At 45.2% G+C, this 17,573-nt stretch overlaps 1 protein-coding gene across 1 annotated transcript in view; it reads left to right on the top strand.

The window, feature by feature from the left end:
• The window catches only part of LOC107125874 (oocyte zinc finger protein XlCOF6-like), a gene marked incomplete at its 3' end in the record, with an annotated part of 27,362 nt that extends 16,221 nt beyond the window's left edge, over window positions 1-11,141 (top strand). Inside the window, exon 4 of the mRNA XM_015429337.1 lies at window positions 11,027-11,141. Within this exon, the coding sequence (XP_015284823.1) occupies window positions 11,027-11,141 (115 nt within the window). The remainder of the gene's footprint in view (window positions 1-11,026) is intronic.
• Window positions 11,142-17,573: the final 6,432 nt, after the last annotated feature.

Genomic DNA, 17,573 nt, shown 5'->3' on the forward strand with positions numbered 1-17,573 from the left:
GGATCTCGACTTAGACTTGGGGGGGGGGGAAATTTCTTCTCTTCCCCCCCCCCCCTTTCTTTTGCCGGCTCTCCTTCCTTTGCATTTGGGGGAAACGCTCGCGCGGCTCTCCTTGCAGGGCGTCGGCTGGAGGGAGACGGGCTGGGAAGGGCAGAGGGCAGGCGGGCGGGGGGGCGGGGGCGGGAGCTGCCACGGGCGCGATGGGGCGTTGCCAACCTCTAGGGAGGGCCTGGGGATCTGCTGGAAATCGCCCTGGAACTGCAGACTACAGAGGCCACCGTCCCCCTGCGGAAAGGGACGACTTCAGAGGGTGGGCTCTGCGGCATCTATATCCTTGTTGACCCCGTCCCTTCTTAAGAACATAAGAACCTAACAGAAGCCAGTCTTGGATCAGGCCAGTCCAACACTCTGTGTTACCCAGTGGCCAAAGATACCAGGTGCCTTCAGGAGGTCCAGCCAATATCATAATGCCCCTATATACATCAGTGGTGCGACCTCATTTGGAATACCGTGTGCAGTTCTGGTCACCACACCTTAAAAAGGATATTATAGCTTTGGGGAAAGTGCAGAAAAGGGCAACTCGAATGAGAAAAGGGTTGGAACACTTTCCCTATGAGGAAAGGTTAAAGCGCTTAGGGCTCTTTAGCTTGGAGAAAGGACGACTGAGGGGAGACATGATCGAGGTTTATTAGATTATGCATGGGATAGAGCAGGTAGAGAAAGAGGTACTTTTCTCCCTTTTTCACAATACAAGAACTCGTGGGCACTCAATGAAATTGCTGAGCAGTCGGGTTAGAAGGGATAAAAGGAAGTCCTTCTTCACCCAAAGAGTGATTAACACTTGGTTTTTAAATTGTATATGTCGTTTTAATTGTATGAGAGTACTGATGTTTTATTGCAAGTCTTTCTTGCCTTTGTTAGCCGCCCTGAGCCCTACGGGGAAGGGCGGGGTATAAATTTAATAATAAATTAATAAATAAATAAAACACTTGGAATTCACTGTCACAGGAGGTGGTGGCAGCTACAAGCATGGACAGCTTCAAGAGGGAACCGGATAAGCATATGGAGCAGAGGTCCATCAGTGGCTCTGAGCCACAAGGTATAGATAGGGGCTCTGGGGCAAGTGATGGTCTGTCTTCTTGGTGCTTGGGGGGGGTGGTCAACAGTGGGAGGGCTTCTAATGTCCTGGCCCCACCGGTGTACCTCCTGATGTCACCAGGTATTTTTGGCAACTGTGTGACACAGTGTGTTGGACTGGATGGGCCTTTGGCCTGATCCAACGTTGGCATGTTTTATGTTCTTATATGAACTCTAGGTTCATATGGTGCAACCTCATTTGGAATACTGTGTGCAGTTCTGGTCACCACACCTTAATCAGTGGCTATTAGCCACAAGGTATAGATAGGGGCTCTGGGGCAAGTGATGCTCTGTCATCTTGGTGCTTGGGAGGGGTCAACAGTGGGAGGGCTTCTAATGTCCTGGCCCCACTGTTGGACCTCCTGATGGCACTGGTATTTCTGGCCACTGTGTGACACAGAGTGTTGGACTGGATGGGCCTTTGGCCTGATCCAACATTGGCGTTTCTTATGTTCTTATGACTATTGGTCTGATGCAGCAGGGCTCTTCGTACATTCCTTAAGAGAATTTAAGGATTTGTCCCTGACCTGGGACTTGACCCAAAGTGTGAAGCGAAGCAGGTAATGCAAACTGCACTGTGCAGTTTCAAGAAAGGTGGGACATAAGATAGCAACTCTGCCTGAGGTACACAGAAATTTCTGGAATGTGAAAGAGATTCCATGCCCATGTGCAGGTTTTCCTGAGGAGACATGTTAAAATGGAAAAAACTTTTGTTCTTCCTGATGAAAGTAACACTTTCAATAATAATTACAAGAAGTTAGTGGAAGTAGCGCCCAGTTACCCACCAGCACTGTAGAGGAGTCCACTCGCGTGGGCCCCTGAAGGTAGTCTGAGCTTGCAGGCTGTCAGAACTACACAGCTTTGGAAGGAAGGTTAGCGTGGCCCTCTGCCTATGTCTACGTGGGCCGCACTGAGTTACTTGGTACAAGCAGGGTGAAAATTAGGTTAATGCCTACACAGGGGGCGAATTTTTTGTTCTGTCTTCCCAGAACTTGTCTAAAATTCGGCACGGAACAAATTTAATTGACCTGTCACCTCGGCGGGGAGGGTGGGGCATAAATTGAATTAAATAAATAAATAAATAGGGTATCACAGAGCTGAATGGGACGGAACATGAGAGAGGCTGATAGAGCCGTTTTTAGTTTCATTTCTTTTTTTTCCATAGAGGTGTTTTTCCATTGCCTGCCTTTGCAAATAATGACCCAGGATTTTCTCATTCAAATACTAACTAGGGCCGACCCTGCTTCGCTTCCGACATCTGATGAGACGGGGCTATCTTAGGGTTATCCAGTTCAGGGTCTTTCATATGGTATAGAAATTTGCTTTGGGCATGGGAGTAGGGGGTAGGCAGAAGCAGCTGGGAAATGTTTTAAGATGCACAAAATCCACTGTGATGTGAAAGTAGTGCTCGTAATAATAATTGCAAGAAGTTAATGGAGGAAAGGCCCAGTTCCCCACCAGCAGTGTAGTAGAGTCCACTCGTGTGGGCCCCTGAGCGTCGGTTGAGCTCACCACTACACATCTTTGGAAAGGAGGTTCAGGGAGGAAAAAAGATCATCGCCACTGTGTGACGCGGAGTGCTGGATTTGATGGGCCGCTGGCCTGATCCAACATGGCACCTCTTATGCTCTTGCGTAGCCAGCGCCTTCTGTTTACCTATCTTCACCTTAAGGCCTCTCAGGCCGGTGTTGAAAGAGTTCTGTCTCCCAAATTTGTTCTCTCAGTACCCCTGTGAAGTAGGTTAGGCTAAATGATAGTGACTGGATCTAGTTCAACCAGTTTGTTTCTTGGTTGAGCAGGATTCTGGGGCTGCATTCAGATGTAGTGATCAACCGTTACTTATAAACTGTGGTTCCATCGAGCATGAGTGCATGAAGTCCACTGATTGGCTTATCAAGGCCTACTCAGACCTCCAGTGGCTCTCCAGGGTCTTCGGGCTCTCTCTTTATCAATGTTTGGCTATTACAAGTTTGAGTGTCATTGAAAAGCCTGTGACAGAGACCCTAAAGCTTCACTAGGGCTAGTCAGGAGCGCCACCAAGAACATCTGGGGTCTTGGACCCCTAATGTTCTCATTAGAAGGCCCCATTAATTTCCATTACACTTTAGACCCTCCTGACAGAGTTGGACTAAGCACAATCTGGTTTTGGCCTGACCGCCTATTTGTTGTGGAAGTTCAAATGCCTGAGGAGGGTGGCACTATCATTTTAAATGTTTCTGATTCGTAACAGTAGTCAGGAGCTGGCATAGATCAGATTCCATTGGCCATCAATAGACTTTACTTTTAAAATAATATTTATTTGTAATTGTAACAAATGGAGCAACAATCTCCTGAACAAGTTTGGGAGAGCCCGTTTGGTGTAGTGGTTAAGTGCGCGGACTCTAATCTGGGAGAACTGGGTTTGATTCCCCACTCCTCCACTTCCACCTGCTGGATGACCCTTGGGCAAGCCCTAGTTCTGTCAGAGCTGTTCTCTCAAGGACAGTTCTGAAAGGAGCTCTCTCAGCCCCACCTACCTCACAGGGTGTCTGGTGTGGGGAGGAGAAGGGAAAGGAGTTTGTAAGCCGCTCTGAGACTCCTTTGGGTAGTCAAGGGAGGGGTATAAATCCAATCTCTTCTCTTCTTCTTCTGAACTGTTTACTAGTTTATATGGAACAGACAAAAAAACCCTCCACAAAACAATTTTTAAAAATCCCTAACAATTATTTGAACACCTTGTCTTAAAATATTGTATTCATTATGTTAAAATAAAAAGTTCAATAATCAATTTTTTTCTTTTCTTTTTTCAATTTTTCGGAAAAAAATTAAAAAGGCTTCAGGAAAAAAACAGAAAAAAACTGTTTTTTTCCCCGGTTTTTTTCCGGGCCTTCACATCTCTAATTGTGACAGACGGAGGTTCCCCGCCGGGAACCTCAGCCATGCTACGTGGAGGGTGGGTCTGCTGCTAGGCTGGTGGCGTTCTGTTTTGCTTGTACAGAATGGGGTCCTCGACGGAAAGGGGTCTAGGGGATTGGGGTACTGGAAGAGTGGGGGGATCTCGAGGTTTCGGATCCTGGAAATTGATTGGGACCGTCTGACGTTGCGTCTTCCTCTGGGTTTCTTTCTAAGGTCTGCGAGGACCACAAGGCACTATGGGGCCTCCAGGGGAAAAGGTGAGGTGTGCCCTACCCCACTGCTGAGGGTATGTCTGGGTTAGGGTGCCAAGGCACTGCTGGCATGACACGTTTCTCCCTCTCTCCCTCTCAGGGCCCCAGAGGGAAACCCAGCCTTCCCGGGATACCAGGCTTGGACAGACCTCCTGTATGTAGTTGCCCCCCCTCCCTGCAGTCTCTCATGTCCATCTCCTGCCCCACACGGCAGGAGTGTTTGAGAGGAAGGTGCTGGAAGGCCCCTCATGCAAGAAGGGAGAGGTTGTCTCTGGCCCAGCAGCCATTTTGAACAGGACGTGCTCAGGCTGTCTCTGGCCTAGTAGTAGGGTTGACAAATCCGTTTGTTCTTGCGGCGGGGGGCTCACGGATGGCGTCCCTTGCGCGCACGTGCCGGATGCACGTCACCCGCATGTGACGTGATGACGCCGGGCATGCTGGGGGCGGGGCCACATACATTTGAGGGGAAAACTCAGGGTTCCTCTACAGTCCATCATATAGAGACCACACACTGGTGTTCCCTCTAAGATGAGTTAGTGTGAGCTACCTAGCTCACTGGTTTTTAGCCTCCAGCTCACAGATTTTTGTCTTTGCTCAGGAAGGATGGCTCCAGAGCAAACTGATTTACGCAGTAGCCAGATCTCACAACTGTTATGCCAGTAGCTCACAAAGTAGAATTTTTGTGCACAAGACTCCACAGCTTAGAGGGAATATTTCCACACACTGGGGTGACTGCAATGGAATAGGAAATTAAGAGCACTACAGGACATGGTTGCCACTTCTGTTGTTGTTTGTTATTTAATGTTGTCTTATGGTTTTGTTCTTAAGCTAAGCTTCATAGATCTATGAGGCCTTAACTACTTCTGCTATTTAGGAAAGAGGAAGAGGCAGTGGCAGCAGCTGAGGAGGCTGGGTAACATAATTAACCTAAGAAGAACCCTGCTGGATCACACCAGCCCCTGCAGTTGGGTGTGTGTGATCTTTTAGTTTCACCATGGGACCAGAGATATAAGAGGAGTAGCCTGGTGTGGCCCAGGCCTTTTATTATCCAGCCCCTGAAGAAAGCAAGACTTTTGACATAGGTAGGTTCTTCACATATTTTCCTCTCGCTGAGGGGCAAAAATTAGATGCTGGGAAGATTTTAATTTAGTAAAGCATGAGTTTTCAAATTCTGTTTCCCATTCGTAGGGTTGTGGGAAAACTAGAAAACAGTATGCCTGCAAAAAGGTCTTCAAAGCATCCAGGTATCTTTTTTGTAATTCTTTAGTTTTAATTCTGAGTGATCTCCAGCTGTCACCTGGAAGATGGCAACCATGGTTTCCTAGGAGGAAATGGCTGGTTTGGAGGGTGGAGTCTATGGCATGGTACCTGTCTGAGTTCCCACTCCTCAAACCCACCCTCTCCAGGCTCCACCCCTCAGATCTCTTGGAATTTTCCAACCTGGAGTTGGCAACCCTATCTCCTTCCAGCCAACTATCAACTTACTGTTCTGCCCCTGATCTCTACCATCTGGAGAGCAGTTTTAATTCTGAGTGATCTCCAGCCCTCACCTGGCGATTGGCAGCAATGATTCTCCAGGAGGAAAACCACAGTCTTTCTCCATGGTGGAGACCAAAGCAGATTACATCATTCGCGTCTCCCCTTTTGATCTACACAACAACCCTGTAAGGTAGGCTAGGCTGAAAGTCTATGACTAGTCTGAAATTACCTTCTCAAGTTCTACAACAAGAACCTGGGTCTAGCAAACCCTGCTCTGAAGTGCTAACTGCCTCGCCTAGGGTAGCCAACCTACACGTATCAAAACTGAACTCCAGACAACAGATCTCTCCCACCCACCGTGAGAAAATAACTGCTTTGGAGGGTGAGCTCTATGGCATTCTATTCAGCTGAGGCCTCTCCCCTCCCCAAACTCACACAATATCAAGGAATTTCCCAATCTGGAGCTGGCAACCCTAGTCAGGCCTGGCCCATATGAGTTCCTCACAAAGGCCTGGATAGGGTTTACTTCCTTTGTCTTTTTACTGACAGAACCAAGCTTGGTTGCCTAGCAACAGCCACTGAGGGATAAGTTAGTCCCACAGGAGCAGACCCAGCACCCAGCCAATGGCACGTGAGTACTCTTGAGTGGCAGTTGAATAGCCAATGGCTGATGGAGTGCATAACACAGCCAGTGGGAGAGCTGGAAATGGCCAATGTGTAAGACAATTATATATATATCATAGAATCATAGAATGTTAGTATTGGAAGGGATCTTGCAGGTCATCTAGTCCAACCTCCTGCACTCTGCAGGCGCATAGCCGAAAGATAGCTGAAAGCATGGGTTGGTTGGGGCCGGAGTGCGGGGGAGCGGCGCTCCGGTAGTGAGGAGCCGAGGGGGCGGGCACATGACAGCCCCGCCCCCTTCTCCCAGCAATTGTTGGGAAGGAGGAGGGAGGTCGGGAGGGACAAATGATGGGTGCTCCGCAGGTAAAGACCTGACTCCCGAGGAGAAGGACCAGCACCAGCCAGAGCTTATATGGGGCATCTGTGCAGTCCTAGCACCCGCACACCTCCCCCCTCGCTATCGCCGTCCCATGCCTCTTTGTGGGGCCACCAGAACACCCTCCTCCCCGCGCCATCACCAGCCCGTGCCTCCATGCGGAGCGGCTGAAACACCCACCCACCTCCCCCCCGCCATCGCCCCTGCAGCCACCGCTTCCGGCGTGGGGGCTGAGCACAGTGGGTAGCGGTCTGGGAACGTGCGGGTATGTCTCCTTCCTGCGCCATCTGCCCCAGCTGTGCAGCCACCAAGGTTTGGGTCCGCCTGGGTTCGGGGGAGTGGGGTGGACCGCGGGCAGGGTCGGGGTGGGCCCTTGCTGGGTGGGATGGGGGGGCTAGTCCCGGGATGGAAGTCTAGGCTGGTGTCAGCACAAGAGTCCGGGTGCACTGTGGGAAATTGGAAGTGTGGGTGGGGTGGGGTGGGGGGGGGAGAGGCAGTCATGAAAAGATGCACATGACGGAAATAAGGAGAGCCCCGCATACCAGCTCCAGGAAACACACAAAACGCAGCAACTCGGACCGGATGATCAAAGCCTCTCTTGCACTCCCTCTAAGTCCTGTCTATCCATTTCACTCCCCGCCCAATACACACAAACCCACAAACAAGACATATCCGCCTCTCTCGCTAACTGATTCTCCAAATGACTCCTTGTCTTGTAGCAGCAGGGGTGCAAAACCCCGTCCGTTTCTTTTCCCTGTGTTTTTCTTTTGGAAAGTCACTTAAAAACAACAACTCGTTGACAGCAGAGCTTACAATGGCAGGGATCGTTTTAATCCTGGCATACTTAAATTAGTTCATCTCTACTCTTTGAATTCACCCAAGGGCTCTGCTCTCTTCCTGTAACTTCAGCAAGAGGGCTTTCCTTTGCCTTGCTTCCTTCAGCTCCAGAGATGGGAATATTACCTGGTATAGATGTACCGGGGAGACCAGAGGCTGAAGCGGTTGTCGGATGTCTCTTCTCCCGATCCCCCGCTTCATTTGAATAACCAAACAACCTTCCCAACACGTCTTTTGCAGGGCTGGCAGACAAATATGTTTTTGTTTTTAACCGATTAAGGGTAGGAAACCGAACAGCAACAGAAGAAGCCGGGTTGGTTTTCCCTTCTCTCCATAGCTTGCATTTCTTTCCTGGGATCTGACGGCTGTTTAAGTTTCTTTAAGTACATAGACCATTTGGGATCTGTGGCAAAGAACGCCACAGTCCTCAGCATACTTACTTGTCAGTAAATGCTACTGAGCTCTCTGGAGCTTGCTTCTGAGTAAAGGGGAAGTGGTTCAGGTCTCTCTGCTGCAATCTGAGGTCCCTCTCTTCTAGTCCCATGAAATTCAGCGTGATTTTCCGACAAGCCAGCATACCTATGAGAATTATTAAAGTTGGTTTGGAAGCTTGCTTTCAGCGTTGTTGGGTTTTACATAGGGTTTTTTTTAGCTATTTTTCAAAGAGATTTATCATGTTTAGATCTATTTTGCTTTGCCTTTTTGTCCTAAAGGGACAAGGGCTTTTCCTAGAACACAGTGATCATTAGTGATTTGCAAATGGAAACATTAAAGAGACTTAAATTTCAACATCACAATTAACAGGATTTTTCGAAATGCTTTGTGATTCGTATTTTTCGGTTTGAGAGAGAAAATCAGAGATTTTATTACTTGTTCTCACAATTAAAAAAAAGAAATTAGCAATTTCAAATTTTGTGTTTTTCATTCTTTCCAAAATGCCTTTATGTTTGAAACTTGGGGGGCACACGGGGGGGGGGGGGCAGAAGGAAGCCTCGCCTAGTGTGCAAAAAAACCTCGCACGGGCCCTGTCCTTGAGGGCAGATCTGTGTCCTGTCCCCCCATAGCTAACAAACCAAAACAGTCCAGTGGCATCTTTAAGACCAAGTTTTATTCAGGTACAAGCTCTCCTTCCTCTGCGAGGACAGTGCTGTACGCCCCCCCCCCCCAATAGCTAGCAATCCAAAACAGTCCAGTGAATCCTGAGTGGTGGGCGTTGCCTTCTGACACACGTCCGGTGATATAGGGTGTGTGGCATATGCAAATGAGTTATGCTAATGAGTTAAGCTAATGAGCTCCTGCACCTCTTTTTCTACGAAATGACCCCTGGCTGAAAGTATTATACTTGATAAAATCACAACACAAATTATCGTGATTCACAAATCCGTGTCGCCTTATTTCCATGGGGCCATTTTTCCACGTGGGCTTTTTTCCTGTGAGCATTTATGACTGTGGGGTTTTTCCTGTCATCCCTCTTGCCTAGTAGCCATTTTGAACAGGAAGTGCTCAGGCTGTCTCTGGCCTAGCAGCCATTTTGAACAGGAAGTGCTCAGGCTTCCTCTGGCCTAGCAGCCACTTTGAACAGGAAGTGCTCAGGCTGTCTCTGGCCTAGAAGCTATTCTGAACAGGAAGTGCTCTGGTCTCCTCTGCCTACAGATGCCCAGCCAAATTAAAGTCTACATTTAATAAACCAATGTTCTGACAGCGATTCTCTCCTCTTAGGGCCGCCCTGGAAAACAGGGTGACCCTGGAAGCAAAGGAAACCAGGTAAGAACAGGCCTTGGAAGGAATCTTCTGAAGACTTTCTTCTCCGGTGGGGACTTTCTGAAACTCAGGGCCATGTGGAGAACCACCACCACAGTTCAGTGTGGTGAGGCCATGCCATGGCTGTTGCCCCTGGATGCCCTTGGCATCCACGTGACCACATTCTCTCCAAAACAGCCAGAGAGGGGAAGGCACATCTTGGAACAGTGTGGTGTGGGGCAAACTGACTTTGCTGACATGGAGCGAGACACACATAACCGCAGGCACATGAAACTGCCTTACACTGAATGACACCATCGGTCCATTAAGGTGAGAGTTGTCTACTCAGACTGGCAGGGTCTTGGGCAAAGTTAGGTCTTTCACACCAACGACTACCTGCCCCTTTCATTAGAACATAAGAAGAACCTTGATTTTGCCTCCTGGCTCTGGGATTCAGAGGTTGAGTGCCTCTGAATGTGGAGGTTCCCCTCGGCCACCATAGCTAGTACCCACCAATAGACTGGTCCTCGATGAATCTATCTAATCTGCTTTTTCAAGCTGTGTTTTTTGTGGCCATCACAACACCCACTGGCAGTGAATTCCATATTTTAAGCGCTTTCTGTCTGCCTGACTCGACTGGCCACGAGCTTCAATGGATCCTCAAAGAGCAAAACAGAGACACGTAACTTTCCCAAAGAACCAAGGAGGCACATCTAGAATAGCTTGGTTTATAATGTGGGGAACTGATCTTAAACCTGGTCTACAAACCACAAGAAGCACCTTTCTTCTGGTCCACCAGGGCCAGTCTTACTATGAAGCTTTGTGATCTTCCGTGGTGTATTTCCATTCTTTTTAATTTTCCTTTTGACACGCTGCTGTCTGTCCCTCTCTGTCCCCTCAGGAAGGAGCCTCCCTTCATAAAGGCATGTTTTCACTGATAGAGGTGACTCTTCGCTGTGAGAGTGGGGTATAAATAAGAGAGAGAGAGGAGAGAAAGAGAGATAAATGGGTGGACTCAGAAGGACCCAGAACAACCTGGAACTGGCAAAAGAGCAAGGAGAGGCCCCCATCCCTTCCAACCTGGAAGTGGTATTGAATTCTGGGAAAGAGCTGTGTCAGGGGTCCTGGCTAAGGATACCATGACCTCGGATGTACATTGCTGGCAGTTCCACTACCATGAGGCCAACGGGCTCTGCGAGGTCTGCAACCAGTTCCATGGACTTTGCAACCGGTAGCTAAAGCCAGAGAAGCACACCAAGAAGCAGATCCTGGACCTGGTGATCCTGGAGCAGTTCCTGACTCTCCTGCCCCAGGAAATGCAGTACTAGGTCAGAGGGTGCGGGCCGGAGACCAGTTCCCAGGCGGTGGCCCTGGCCGAGGGTTTCCTCCTGAGTCAGGCAGAGGAGAAGAGGCAGGGGAGGGGATTTCCATGTCTGGTTCAAGCAATGATATCTGGTCTTATCCTAACCTAAAGTGTCCATGAGCGATATTTCTCCAAGTGTGAATCATCCAAAAGAGAGATTTTACAGTCTCCTTCAGCAGCCTCTTCTACTGGAGAATTTCAGATCCCTCCAGATAACTCACCCAGTCTGCTGATGGAAGGGTGCAGAGTCCGGGAGTGCGGCAGGATCCATTTCTTGGTCACTTTCATTCCGTCACTTACCCCTTTCCCTTGCTGCTGTTTCAGATGTGGGCACCATCCCTGAAGATAGAAGCTACAATCCCTGAAGCAGAAAGACCTTCCTTGGAGCAAGAGCAGAGGGTACAGGCCATGGAGCGTGTCCAAGATGTCCTGTCCTGTGGTAAGGACTCTTTGTGCCTGGATACGATTAGGGCACCCAGTGAATTTGGTTCCCCCCCCCCAGAAGGGGAATTTTTTATTTGCATTTTCTAAAAACTACAAAGAAATTAGGGAAGGGCTGTACAAACTGTAGGAGAAAGAAAAGAAAACCCACTAAAAGCCCAAGAATTGGAGGTCATATACTGCTTATAACAATATTAGCTTAACAATATAAAAAATTGCTTTTCAGAACATTGAGAGTGATCAGTCATCATCATCATCAATTATGTTCACAAATTAAACACAAATTTCAGAGAACAGTGGCATCTCATTTTACAATTGCTATTCCCTTCCTTCATTTAAAACAAATTAATGATTAAATTTTCCTCAGTAGTCATAACGCAGTCAATTTCTCTTCCCGCACTGTAATCTTCTTTTTTCTTAAACGTTTTCCCTGTGGCATTGTCTTGCTAAAACTGGAACTGGTCATCTCTGAACAAAGTCCGTTCTTCTTTTATCTCAAGAGCTTGTCCGCTTAAATACTTGCCTTCAGTCTTAGAGATCATTCCATTTGCTGCTTTTAAAAGCCAAACTTATGGAGAGTCTATCCGCGCTTTTGCCCGGCAGACTTATTTCAGTTATGTCCATTGCACACCCATTCGCTTTCGGCTTCGCTTAAACGTCTGCATACGGGCCCTACCACTATGCCTGCTCATTAGACTCTCTTAACTGTTGGAAGTCGCTGTGATCAAAGACATTGCTTCTCCAATGTTAACACAGTCCCTTGAAAATGACAGCCAATGTAAAACACGGTTCTTGTGAAGTAGCTCATTTTTACCAGCAGAGGGCAGCGTCTTAGCTTATAGCATGAAAGAGTCTATGGTTCCTCCTGGTCACATAGGCCAGTTGCTGAAGTCCTGAAGAAAGCTTGGATCTCGCTTGCTGCTTACATCGCCGATCGCCATTTTTAAAGATGTTTACTTTTCATAAAATTTGCCAAAGTCCTGAAAACTTGCTCAAACACTTGTTTAACTCCTGGAATCTCTCTAGTACAGTCTGTTGCCACTTAAAACTCGTCCCCTCTACAAAGAATTTTCTTTAATCGCTTTTTTTGTTCTTTCCGGGGGAGAGTCCCCTCCCCCCTCGCTTTTAGTAAAAGGGGATTTGCACATATTCTGGTGTTCTCGCTTTAATGGACTCAGTCTTCAATGTCTGATCACTCGGATCTCGCCAGGTAACGATTTACGCTGTACCTCCTAATGCTTGTCCTGGTGTGCGTAGCTTAGTCCCATTCAGGAACACAGCGCAGAGACCTTCGGGGCAAAGGGAAGCCTCAATTTGCTGCCAGCATGCCCGCAGAGAGGCGACCCTCAGTGCCCCATGGCAAGGGACTCATCGCAAGATTCCCAGGAGGGATGAGAACAGTCGGGCCCCCTCTCAATGCGCTGGTCCACGGATCGCCCCCCAGGGGTGCCCCGGGGAAATGGCCGCCATCAGCTCGCCAAAACCGGAAGTCCGGGGGGACACCCAGTGGATTTTTTAAAATTAAATAGTATTTTTATTGGGTTTTTGAACCTTAGAAATGCCCACCACCTAAACACCACAAGTACATTTCCTTGCAATAACATATACATTACTCACTATTACAGTTAAGAATTTGCATAGATCTATTCTTCTTTCCAACATATCCATCCATCTCAACTTGACTATATTTTTGTTTTAAACATTTCTATTACAAGTAATAATTCCAAAAAAGTTAATATTTGTTTTCTTTTTCTAGGCGTGATTTTACATTTTAATCATTATACATTTTTCCATTTGCTCAAAGATAGTATTCTATTGTGTCTGCACATTACTACCATACACATCTAAATCCTATTCTAACTAGCTTAGGAATTATTTTTGTCTAGACCAATTTTTACTTCCCGTACCCAATAGTTTAATCTTTAGCATTATAATTTTGACATCATCCTCAAACTCATCTGCTTTACCTTGTATTTATTTTGTTCCCCACAAATTTTAAGCCTGATTATTACCCACCATTTCATTATTTCTTTCCCCAATTTTCTCTTTTCCTATTTTCCTACCTTCTACCAAAACAATTACACTCACATACTCTTATTTAATATAACTTTCTCGCCCTCTTTCATTACACCTTTCCCCCCCCAACAGTATGTTCCATTCTTCCAACTATACTCATGGTTATTCACATTTGAGAGCTATAATTAATTACTAAGCCTATATTCTTTTCTCAACCACAACGCCAACAATTTTTCTTTTCTCAGGCAACATTAACTTTCCTTACTATTTCTTAATGTACTTTAGTCTTGTATAAAATAATACTATTGTAAGCTTGTTTTTTCACAGCTAAATACACATGATATTACCTCAAAATACCCAATATAAATACTTGTACAGCAAAAGGCAAAATAATAATATTAAGTAAATTTCTCATCATCTAGGAAAGAGGCACAACCATAGAATTAATTCATTTTGGTTACTACTTTCTATCAAATATATTATTATAACCCCACTTTTCCCTTTAAACATACACCTAAACTTCCAAGAACATTTCATCCTTAAAACACATACCTTATTTTTCCTCATAGAATCATTCATATATTTTACCATGTAACAAACTAATAATAATAAATAAATTTCTCATCATACACCAAGGAAAGAGTCACAACCATAAAATTAATTCATTTTGGCTATTTCTTTCTAACAATTACATTATTATAACTCCTCTTTCCCCTTTGAACATACACCTAAACTTCAAAAAACATTTCATTCTTTAATCACATACCTTGGTTTTTTCCTCATTAAGTCATTCCTATCGTTTACCATGTAACTTAGCCCTCATAGCATTTCATATAATTTGCCTTTTTTAAAAAAAAATATTTTCTTTATTCATTTTCCCACCAAATCTAATAACAATAACCATTGTTACTCATATTTACATCAACTTGTGCAGAGTTCTTCCCATCATATCATTAGTATTGCCTTCACTTTTCTTATCAAGTCTAGAACACTTCATTCCAACTATTCTATAATACAAAATTCTAATAAATCAAACAGTACCCATAATTTTAAGAACTTAATTATCTTACATGCCTTATGTTTAACTTTCGTTATCATATCAGTTTTATCCACCTATAAAATTTTGCCCAAAATTTTTCAAACTCTTCCCAGCCTTTTTCCCTCAAGAGAAACGTCAGTTTCTCTAGTTCCGCTACATCTATTAATTTTAGCTTCAGTTCTTCTTTTGTAGGAATATCCTCATTTTTCCATTTACTAGCATATAGAATCCTAGCTGCCGTGATTATATGCATCACTAAATAACTTTCCCTATTTTTGAAATCATCTGGGATAAAATTCAATAAAAAACATTCTGGTTCAAATGGCATTTGTCTACCTAATATTTCTTCCACCATTTCTTTTACCATCTTCCAATATTTTTTAGACTTATTGCATGTCCACCATAGATGATAAAAGGTTCCATCCCTTTGTTTACATTTCCAACATACTTTCCCAATTGTTTTGTCAAATTTATTCAGTCTAACTGGAGATATGTGCCATCGATAAAACATTTTTATAATGTTCTCCTTATATGAGGTTGCTCTAACCCATTTTATATTTTTTTCCCAAACCTTTTCCCATTGCTCTAGCAACAACGTATGGCCTATATCTCTGGCCCATGCAATCATTGATGGTTTAACCTCTTCGTCTTGCATTTTCCATTCTAACCAATAGTTATACGCCTTTTTTATAAACTTCATTTCGCTTCCTGTCCATATTTTATCTAATTCCGTTAATGTATCATAAAAACCCTTTTTTTAATCTGACATCCAACATGATATTAATTGCCTCTTTTCCCACCAAGTCATTTCTAGATCTTTGTCATTTAAAATGTCCTTTGCATTCATGTCACCTTTTTCATCTAAAAAATCCTGATATTTAAATTTTTTATACCTTTTATATAAGGATGGTTTCACAAACGCTTCTATTGGTGAAATCCATCTAGGGAATTTCACATATGTTTTAACTTTAATTTCATCCCAAACCTTGTATAATGCCCCTCTTATTGTATGATGTTTAAAATTACTGTGTACTGAGGCCTTATTGTACCACAGATACGAGTGCCAGCCCATCCACAAATCGTGGCCCTCAAGTTTTAAAATCCTATCATCGTCCAATGTTACCCAATCTCGGAGCCAGCTCATCGCTGCTGCTCTATAGTACAAAGCCCAATCTGGTAACGCCAGACCACCTCTGATTTTCCTTTCCTGTAAATATTTTAGTTTAATCCGTGGTTTTTTATTTTGCCAGACAAAGCCTTTTATTATTTTTTCTATTTCTTTAAAAAAGGTTTGATTCCTCAAAACCGGTATTGTTTGGAAGAGAAACAATATTCGGGGTAGAACATTCATTTTCACTGCTGATATTCTACCCAGCAGTGAAAATTGTAATGATTTCCATCTCTCTAGATCTTTTTTTATTTCCCCCAAGACTTTTTGGTAATTATCATCATATAAAGAACAACATCTATTTGTTAAAGTTATTCCCAAATATTTTACTTTTTTACAAACTTCAAAGCCTGTTATTTCCTGTATTTTTTTCTTTTTTCCCTCATCACAATTTTTAACCAAAATCTTTGTCTTTTTATGATTTATCTTAAGACCAGCTACATCACTATATTGTCTTAATGTTTCTAATAGTTGTTCTGCTGAGTTTTCAGGATCTTCTAAAATAAACACCATATCATCGGCAAAGGCCAAGGTCTTAAATTTTTCTCCTTTAATTTGTAGCCCTCTAATTCTTTCCTCTATCTTGTTTGTATGTACATAATTCTTTTTCTACACTCTCCCCTCTCTTTCATCCATGTTGGTTTCACAAACTTGTGGATGCTGTTAAGTCTCGTCATGTCACACTTTCCCCCCTTCCTTTTGTCCTTTTTGTTCCTTTCCCCCCCTTTCTTTGCTCTCTTTTTCTTTAAGTAATATTCTTTTGTTAAATCCTTATGGCTAATGCTTTGCTTACAGTTATTCCGTGCATTTGCCATCAATGGGGGTAGCGTCTCGGGTAGAGTCTCGGATAGGCTGCTTTCCTGTTGCATCTCCTGATCTCTCCCAATGTTCTGTCCATCCCATTCAATTTCATCTCCATTTTCCCCATTTTCTATATCCAACTGCAAGTTTTGTGACTTTCCAAATACGCTCTCCCACGCTTGTTCCATCCCTTTACGTACCGCTTCACGTATTCCTTCCTCCAATACTTTCCAGCTCAAACTTCTATCTCTTCGTCACTTTCCTCCCCTTCGTTGTTCTCTGCAGACGCCATTTTCTTGTTCAACTACGTAGCGTCTTCCCGTTTACTTCCACTCAGTGGGTCCAGTTACAGTGAATTCTTAGCTACCAAAACCATACAATTCCTCGCCAGCAAAATTTCCCCAGCGATAAAACTACAGTCCAATCTTTAGGCCGTTTTTTCCCCCCCGGCCACTTCTCCTCTATGATCTGGGCACTTATACTGGGGGCACCCAGTGAATTTGATGGGTAGAGAGTTCAGGTCGAGGGGAAAAAATTAAACATGTCTTCACACAACACAGAGTTAATTTGCAGAACTCAGTGTCCACTACGTGATGCCTCTCAAAGGGGATTAGAAATTCCTGGAGGGCAATTCCTCCCATTAATTAAAATAGTCATCTCTCTCCCTCCTTCCATAAGGTAGACAAATCTCGGCAGAACTATTCAACTTGTTGAATAAAGGGAGCCTCCACCTTCTGGGGCAGCAGAGCTCTGAAAAACACTTTCTGGGGGCCAATGATGACGGAAACATCTGGCTTCTGTGCCCCTGCTTTATAGCGGCATCTGGCGGGCCACTTTGGGAAACAGGATGCTGGAATAGGGATGGTGGGCTGTTGCCCGGCACCCCTGGGAGCTTTGGGGTGGGGCTTGGGACAGATGTGATGTCATGTGGATGTTGCATCTGAGTGAGCATGCCAGGAGGCACTCTGGAAACTCATTCATATGGCCCTCGAGTCATCAGATGTGCTCACGTCACCTCTCGGCTTAATGCCACGTCATTTCCACCTCTTCACCCTCCCTCAAACCTGCCACACACCTGACAGAAGTCTGAAATACGTTGGCAGCATTTAGCGTCCCTGAGGCTCCTGGTACCTGGTCCTTCTCTTCTAAGTCTCCCAGTATTTTGTAAAAAGCGGTGAACGAAGCAGGGAACAAAGAAACAAATCAAATAAAAAGTTGTGGGGAAAACCCTTCCTTCCTCCTTTGTCTCAGGAACAGGCAGTGGAGAGATGCTGTTGAGCCGTCATCTTTTCAGAGGAGTGGAAATGGCTGCTGCCCCTCCCGTCCAGGTAGGGGATCTGAGCGGGGGACGGCCTGGGTTCCCCTTCCTTTCTCGGGGGGGGGCGGGTTTCTCCTGCAGTCTCTCT

Source organism: Gekko japonicus, unplaced genomic scaffold (genome assembly GCF_001447785.1).
Source record: "Gekko japonicus isolate JY-2015 unplaced genomic scaffold, Gekko_japonicus_V1.1 scaffold6113, whole genome shotgun sequence".
In the NCBI taxonomy this organism is placed as follows: domain Eukaryota; kingdom Metazoa; phylum Chordata; class Lepidosauria; order Squamata; family Gekkonidae; genus Gekko; species Gekko japonicus.